At 38.0% G+C, this 8,405-nt stretch overlaps 1 protein-coding gene across 1 annotated transcript; it reads right to left on the reverse strand.

Moving 5' to 3' along the window:
* Positions 1–2,845: 2,845 nt before the first annotated feature.
* On the reverse strand, positions 2,846–5,175 carry LOC103127617 (disintegrin and metalloproteinase domain-containing protein 25-like). Its single transcript, XM_016194971.2, has one exon. The coding sequence runs from the start codon at positions 5,011–5,013 to the stop codon at positions 2,887–2,889; it is 2,127 nt and encodes a 708-aa protein (XP_016050457.2). The 5' UTR covers positions 5,014–5,175; the 3' UTR covers positions 2,846–2,886.
* Positions 5,176–8,405: the final 3,230 nt, after the last annotated feature.

The following is an 8,405-nucleotide window of genomic DNA, read 5'->3' on the forward strand; positions in this document are numbered from 1 at the left end:
CAGCTGTTGCACTCTGTGAATTTAAAACTCTTGGAGAGGAAAGGTTTTGAAAAAATGAAGCACTTCTCAATGAATTAGCACACTCCACCAGAAAGATGAAAATCAGAGTTACTGGGATCCCTACGGATGAAGAAAGAGAGCTGTAGAGAATATATTCAGAGAAAACTTTACAGAGAATTTTCCATACCTGAGCAATGTTTAAAATATAAAAATCCAAGAAAGTAAACACACACCTAAATTCTTGAATCCAAAATTATACACACAAAGACATATGAGTGCAGAACTTTCAAAAACTAGGGACAAGGGAAAAATATTGCAGGCTTCCAGGGAAAGGAAAAAAGTCACTACAAAGGCAGACCATCAGTCTATCATTGGATTTTTCATCACTAACTTTAGAGGCAAGGAGCGAGTGGAACGGCATATTCAAAGCATTAACATAAGGACTGCCAGTCATGAATTCAGTATCCTGCTAAATTATCCTTCAAATATGAGGAGAAATAAAGATCTTCTCAAACATGCAGAAACTGAAAGAATTTGCCACTACCACCCTTGCCGTGCAAGAATTACTAAGAAGAGGGCAACATGAAAAGAAGGAAAGGAGTCTCAACTTTTAATCTCAAATAAGAGAATAAAACATATACTTTTATCCACTACATATAATAATTAGTTGACCTATTTCCTCTAGAATTCTCTTATTTGGTAGCTAAAGTTACAGAAGTATTTTGTACTTACATTCTCCTCTTTTTCAGATTTTGAAATAATTCTGGGAAGAAATCATTTCACCAGACTGTCAGAGGGCATGATGTGGAAATTCAAAACATCTTTTCCTTTTGCCTATTGTACCAAGGTAAGGACTTTATGATCAAGAAATCAGGTATAACATGGGAAACCACAGCACTAAGATGACTAAAGAAGTACTAACAGAAATGTGCAGGCATTAAGTAGGACTATAAATTATAAGATCTTCTGTGATTAGTAGAAACTACATCTTTGGATGAGTTCCCAAGAATCCAAGACTCAGACCTCTGAATAGTGAAGTGAACTGGTGGCAGAACCTCACAAATTTGATTGTGAGACTAGTTTTTTTTTTTTGAAAAAAATATTTATGAGAAAGAGAGAATTGCCACTATCATGGCATATATGATAGCAAGAATCAAACACAGGGCTCACACCTGAGGCTCCAATTTTTTTTTGGGGGGATGGGGGGCTAGCTTAACCCAGGCCTGATCCAATGGCATTTTATTTTATTTGTTTTTCTTTTATTTATAAAAAGGAAACACTGACAAAACCATAGGATAAGAGGGGTAAAACTCCACACAATTCCCGCCACCAGAACTCCGTATCCTATCCCCTCACTTGATAGCTTTCCTATTTTTTATCCCTCTGGGAGTATGGACTGAAGGTCATTGTGGGATGCAAAAGGTGGAAGGTCTGGCTTCTATAATTGCTTCCCCGCTGAACCTGGGTGTTGACAGGTCGATCCATACTTCCAGACTGCCTTTCTCTTTCCCTAGTGGGGCAGGGTTCTGGGGAATTGGAGCTCCAGAACAAACTGGTGGGGTTGTATGTCCAGGGAAGTCTGGTTGGCATCATGCTAGCATCTGGAAGTTGGTGGATGAAAAGTGAAATAACATACAAAGCCAAACAAATAGTCTTCAGTGAATCAGTATAAATTCCTAATGAAATAGTGTCTACTTAGACTTAGATACCCTCCTCACCTACTGCCTATTGCACTTCCCTCATTCACTCCAGAGCTAACCTTATCAAAGCAAGGAGTGTAAAATGTGAAGGAGGGCAAGAGACTGGCATACTTTAACGATGACTCTTTAGTCACTATCAGGCCACCCCATCAGCTGGGGCCCTATACAGGGAATCCTGAGATTCCCAAACAGACATGATAGGCCTAGACCTCAAATAAATCCCTCTCTCCATTGTTACTGGTCATCTCTATCAGGATCAACAAAATAGACCCCTTTGTGGGCCCCCATAGAACCTTGCCCTCAACTTGGATTAACAACAGTAAAGAATGTTCCATCCTCCGAAGGGAGGCTGGACAACATACTTTATGCTACATCTGAAGAAGATGGGTCCTGAAATTGGGGAAGCTTGGAGATTAGTTTTTTAAGGGTAAGATATTTAGTATTTCTATCAGTTTCTAGGAGGCTGAGAGTAATGTTGGTTCAGGGAGCTACAAAATTTATCTGTCTAAACATGTTTATATATAGTATGTATATTTGAACATTTATAATTTAAAAGATCACTTACTTTTCTTTTTATGCATTTATGTGCAAGCTGAAAGTCAAATCATGAGCTGTTAATGATGCAACCCTGATCTGAGAAGCAATAAAAATATTTCCCATATTCTCAGCTTGCATCTAGTTCTGCAAATTGTCAGAAATTAATAACGAGGAACTTAACAAAGTAGAGATTCAATAATGAGTGTTCTTTTTGTGTGTCAAAGAAGTTCAAGAAGAAAGATGATTGTATATGAGAATTACATGACAAATACTAAATGTACACACACACCAAAAAACATGTCAGTATTTTGGAAGGTATAAATAGTAATTCCAGGGAAAAGAATTTAACCACCAAAACAGTTTAAACTAATAGGAAATAGAAATGTTCTAGTAATTAAGATATATAATGATTATTAAGTGACAGAGGTAGCTATACATATATCTCAAATAATAATAAATGTTGGATTTTTTTGTCAATATTCTCTGAAACATAAATCACATTTCTAGTAGTAGGAGGCTAAAATTTTAATGTATGTAAAGTTTCATTAGTGATTTGTTTGATGTTGGTCACAACTTTTAATTTTTCTTTCTAAAGTGTAGGTGAAATACATTGCTCTTCTTTCTTTAAAGAAACCATACCATTCTTCTCTTATTTCTTGGAAGCTTTGTTCATTCTCATACCAAACAAAATAAAAACACTTAGCAAAATTGAAGATAAAAAAATCAGCCAAATGAGTAGCCAGTTTTTTGTATCTTCTTTGAACATTTTTTCATAAGGTGAGCTGATATCAATACTACCTCCATTGCCTGGTAGGAGGCAATTTGGTGGACTCCAGCCAGCATTGCAATGACAGTGATGTCTGTTGTTGCAGACACCTTTCATGTTGCAAGACTTAGGTGAACAAGGACTTTTCATAAGGGAAATAGAGACACATTTTCTTTTGATGCAGACTTTCTCCACACCACACTGTGTACCATCTTTAACTTCACCAATATCAGGAATAGTCATGCCAAAATGGTAGTCAGTGCCCCAGCAAGTGGTGCCATTGATATAGGTCCAATGCACAGTAGTGTGGCTACTCAAAAGAGGAATTTTTGTCACATTTTCACATTGGACTCTTCCACACAGGATATCCTGCATATTACATGGTATATACTGAGAGTCTTTGTAACCACAGTGACCAAACCGATCCCCTTGGGTATTTACTTCCCTATAGCATCTATCATTTGCACTCTTGGTATCTTTACCAAAAATTTTTCTACACTGTTCATCACGATCATTGCATCTCTTTTCATAACAGTAACCACCATCTACACATGGTGTCCCATCTTGCACATACATGTCATCTGGACAATGAAAAGATGTCCCATTGCACCACTCTGGGAGATCACATTCATTTTCCTGTTTTCTGCACTCTGTGCCTGATGGTAGCAACTTGCAGTCTTTGCAGCAAAGCCCAGAAGCACAAACAGAGCCAGGTGTCAGAGTGCAGTTTGACTGACAACAAGGATCTTTTTCACATAGTTGTAGGGAACCACAGTCACACTCCTCATCTTCTTCAGTTATCCTATTACCACAGCGTCTGTGTTTGAAGATGCTCTCTACCCTTGGTGAAACTGTTAAACAGCTCTTTTTTACAACAGTGTTCATATACATATTGTAACTGCAGTTGCTGAATTTAAATGCATTCACTCGTGCTGCATACATTATGCAGAAATGTTCCCCACACACACATTCATCCTCATCATGTATCATGCCCAAATTGTGACCAATCTCATGTGACCCGGTATTTGCAAAATCGTACAAACTGCCAAATGTGAAACTGATAACTCCACAATTATAGTCATGCTCACATACTGATCCTATATATGCTAAGCCAGTTGTGCCACTAAAGTCCTTTTTGACAAAAATATGTGCAATATCATGGGACAAGCGATTATTAAAGCTCGATTTCTTCCAAAGGCAAAATGCAGGTAAGAGAATGTCAATAATATCTACAGCAATGGGGTTTGTTTTAGTCCATATTTCAACTCCCATTACAACCACATCAATATCCAGTGATTTTAAAACATCAGCTATGATATTGACAACCAGGCAGACTTCATTTTGCACCATTGTGGTATTACTTTTATGATGAAGATATCGATTGTTGTCTACTACCACTGCCAGCTCAAGATACCTCTTGTGGGTCCACCAGTTCAAGTATTCACTTTGCATCAAAGGGGGACTATTTCTTTCTAGAAATTTTAGTTGTCTTGCTATTTCTTCATCTGTCAATCCACATCTCATGGATGGTGAAGTCTCACTATCCATCCTATGTACCAGATGTTCAAAAGTGGTAGAAAAACTTTTGGGCTCAATTTCATAAACAGTGCCATCTGTCTTTAATATTCCTCTAAAACCCCCAAAGCAGCTACTGAGAGCAATTAGGGATTCTGGGTCCCCCTCCACATATCCATAGTAGAAACAGTCACTCTGGACAAAGGGCTGGTCTTCAAGGAGAACACCCTGGTCTGTATAGGTGAACACTGGCATGTGTCTAGCCAGCAAATGCTTGTTGACCTTCATGTGGACAATGTGTCTCTGGCCTCCAAATTGTAGCCTATAGGAAGTCCAGCTTGGAGGCCTCATGCCTCTCCTAGCATTTGTTATCTTCAAAGGAGTCACCACTTCTGTGGGACCATGGTGTTGAGAGTGCCTCACCTGGCACCATCCACATAGGAATAGAAAGATCTTCAGCCAGATTGGTAGAAGCATGTATCTCACATGTGCCATGGCCTCAGCCACAACCTATAAGGAGTCAGTGTTGGGAGCCATTGGTGAAAGCAGTAGGAGGCAGGGCAGGAAACATCGCTGATTTCTCTTCCTTTTGAGTAGGCTGTGTGCAGTGTTGACCTTGAATGAGCTTTCATCAAATGATAAGGGTTATACCAGCTCATCAGCAGCTCTAAAAAATTTTTTTTAAAAAAACAAGAGAATGGATAGAGAATAAGAATATGAACAGACCAAGATGGAGGAGGAAAGGGAAAGATGTGAGTTAAATGGATTAGCATCTGGTTCAACATAAGTATCTATGTTGAAATGTATTTGCTCTGAGAAAATGGTCAGTCAGAGAGAGTGAGATTGTGGGTTCACAAAATATTTATTAGTCACATATGGTTCAATATACTTTTTAAAATAAATATGTAAATACATATACATTTTCACAATTAGTATAAAATAAAGGCCTCTTAATTGAAAAGAACACTGACAAAAAGACTGGGTTTTCCATAGTAAAGTTATTTTATACATGTTGATTTTCAGTGATAGATACTTGAAACTTTATATATTGCTATAATTAATGCTACGTTATGTTTTTAAAGTGTTAAGAAATATTAGTGATTAAAAAATAGTGAATTGCTATACAATGACACTTAAAGAATCTAGATGAAGGATACACTTGGATTCACTATTAATATAAATATGCTTTAGCATTTCCACAAGATATAAACCAAAAGGTCTTAATGGAATGGAACACTTATTTTGTTTCTGTGAAGGAATATTGATTTAGACCACTAGACTGGTAACTATAAATATATATCTTCATTTCAACTTCAAATAATAAAATTATTCAGTTACTTTTTAGGAGGTATCTTACAAGAGTAGACATTTAAGTCCTCACAATTTTATACTTGCAAGGTGTCAGGAAATTGTGAGGATGTGGTTGAGCTTGGCAGGGCTTGACTTGATGGGACATGCATCCTGTCAGTCTCTCTCTACTGAGAGGTTGAGCAAGGAGGCACAAACCCCCCCAAGGTTTGCTTAGTCCTATCAGACTCCCTGCCTCACAAAACACCCTGCATTCCTGATACTATGCCTGCTCCCTTATTATCTACATAATCATTGTTTTGCCTGAAAGATCGCCACCCATTCCATTCCTTTGATCTATCTTCTTTCTACCCTCAAGACCCTCCCTACCTGCAGGGTATTATTATTTATCCTACCAGGTAAAACCCTAGCAACAGTTGCTAAGGAATTTCCTACCTTTCCCAGCCCCCTTTTGCCTTTCACCGCCCCTTTCCAAACCATGTCAAGCCATTTCTGTTTCCGAATTGCCACTTCCGGGTCCGACTCTTAAAACCTTGGCTCTCTGAACAACAAAGAATTGAATCACCTTGCCACTACCAGCTTTGTTTCTGAGTCATCTCTCTCGCGTTGCTGAGTGAGTAGCAGCCCAGGCTGGCTCTGGTCGTGTTCTCTCCAATCCAGAGAGTACGCACCCCCATGCTAGCCCAGCAGCAAGGCAAACAATTTTTGAATTTTACCATCAAATGTATTTATGTCAAATAAAAAATCATAGACAAATTACTTGTATGAAATACAAGTAAAGGTGTAACTAATACAAATATAATACTTATATTTGTGATTTTATACATATTGTTTTTCAGTGACACATACTTGAAACTTCAAATATTGTTATAATTACATACTATTATAATTTACATCTTGTTAAGTATTGGAAATTTGGGCTATTCCAATGCTATTTCCTACACAGGTCTAAATAAGTTAATACATATTGTCAAAATTCAAACACATTATTTAGGGTAAAGATACAATTAGAAATTTGTAAAGGTTGGATTCAACAAATTACATATAAAAATATTTATTTATATTTATCTAATGAAAATATGCACAGTCATCACTGGATAATTAAAACTCACTATGAGTAATTAGTGTACTTTATTGCTGAAATAAGCAATAAAGTAGTGATCTGCTTTCAGGGATTTCTTTTTTTTTATTTATTTATTCCCTTTTGTTGCCCTTGTTGTTTTATTGTTGTAGTTGTTGTTGATCTCATTGTTGTTGGATAGGACAGAGAGAAATGGAGAGAGGAAGGGAAGACAAAGAAGGGGAGAGAAAGATGGACACCTGCAGTCCTGTTTCACCGCTTGTGAAGCGATTCCCCTGCAGGTGGGGAGCCGGGGGCTCGAACCAGGATCCTTACACTGGTCCTTGTGCTTAGCACCACCTGTGCTTAACCCGCTGTGCTACCGCCTGACTCCTGCTTTCAGGGATTTCTAAAATGCATTGATCAAATCCATTTCCCATGATAGGCAGTAAAAAAGAAAGAAGCCTGGGGTTGGGGAGACAACATGATTGTTATGCAAAAAAAACCTTTCCTGCCAGAGGCAGCAAAGTCCTCTGGTTTGGTCTCTAGCACTAGTATAGGGAGCAGAGTGGAGGGGAGGGGAAAGGAGGGGAGAGAAGCATGGATAAAAATATACTATCCTGTGGTCCGGGAGGTGGTGAAGTGGATAAAGCACTGGATTTCTCAATCATGAGATCTCAGAGTTTAGTCCCAGGCAGCACAGGTACCAGAGTCCAGTTCTCTCTCTCTCCTCCTATCTTTCTCGTGAATAAATAAAATATATATATAGAGAGATAAAAATAAAATATATATATATATATATATATAGAGAGAGAGAGAGAGAGGAATATATATATATTCCTCAATCAAGTCTCTGGAATCCATTGCTCTATTCTTTTTAAAATTGTAGTTCTATGTTCCTTGAGTTTTTTTTTTTCTAGAATCATTTTTCTGTCACATATGTAATTTTCCTCTTCAGAAAAAGCATCAGCAGTTTCCTCTCTACTCACTCTTCATCAAGCAGAGTTCTATACTATTTAACTCTACTAAACCTATCTGTCCACAAAAATAGGCCAAACAGAGAAAAATTTCCCACATTCTATGTAGCCCAGATGTCTGGCAGTGATGTTTTTTGATAACCAAATTCACCCAACCACTGAAATGGCAGCCCTCTCAGTAACCCTCTGTTCAACTGTCTTTCTTACTACTGCCTAATTCACTGTTTTGATTTTTGATTTTTTTATATTTATTTATTTTCCCTTTTGTTGCCCTTTTTGTCTTTTCTTTTATTGTTATAGTTATTATTGTTGTTGTTAGTGATGTCATCGTTGTTATATAGGACAGAGAGGAATGGAGAGAGGAAGAGAAGACAGAGAGGGGGAGAGAAAAATAGACACCTACAGACCTGCTTCACCTCCTGTGAAGTGACTTCCCTGCAGGTGGAAAGCTGGGGGCTTGAACCAGGATCCTTACACCGGTCTTTGAGCTTCACGCCAGGTGCACTTAACCCACTGCGCTACTGCCCAACACCCTGACTTAT

The sequence above is a fragment of the Erinaceus europaeus genome, chromosome 2 (genome assembly GCF_950295315.1).
Source record: "Erinaceus europaeus chromosome 2, mEriEur2.1, whole genome shotgun sequence".
Taxonomy (NCBI): domain Eukaryota; kingdom Metazoa; phylum Chordata; class Mammalia; order Eulipotyphla; family Erinaceidae; genus Erinaceus; species Erinaceus europaeus.

Bases quoted from the DNA above. Each gene is read 5' to 3' on its own strand.
- LOC103127617 (XM_016194971.2), bottom strand. From the start codon at position 5,013: ATGGCACATGTGAGATACATGCTTCTACCAATCTGGCTGAAGATCTTT.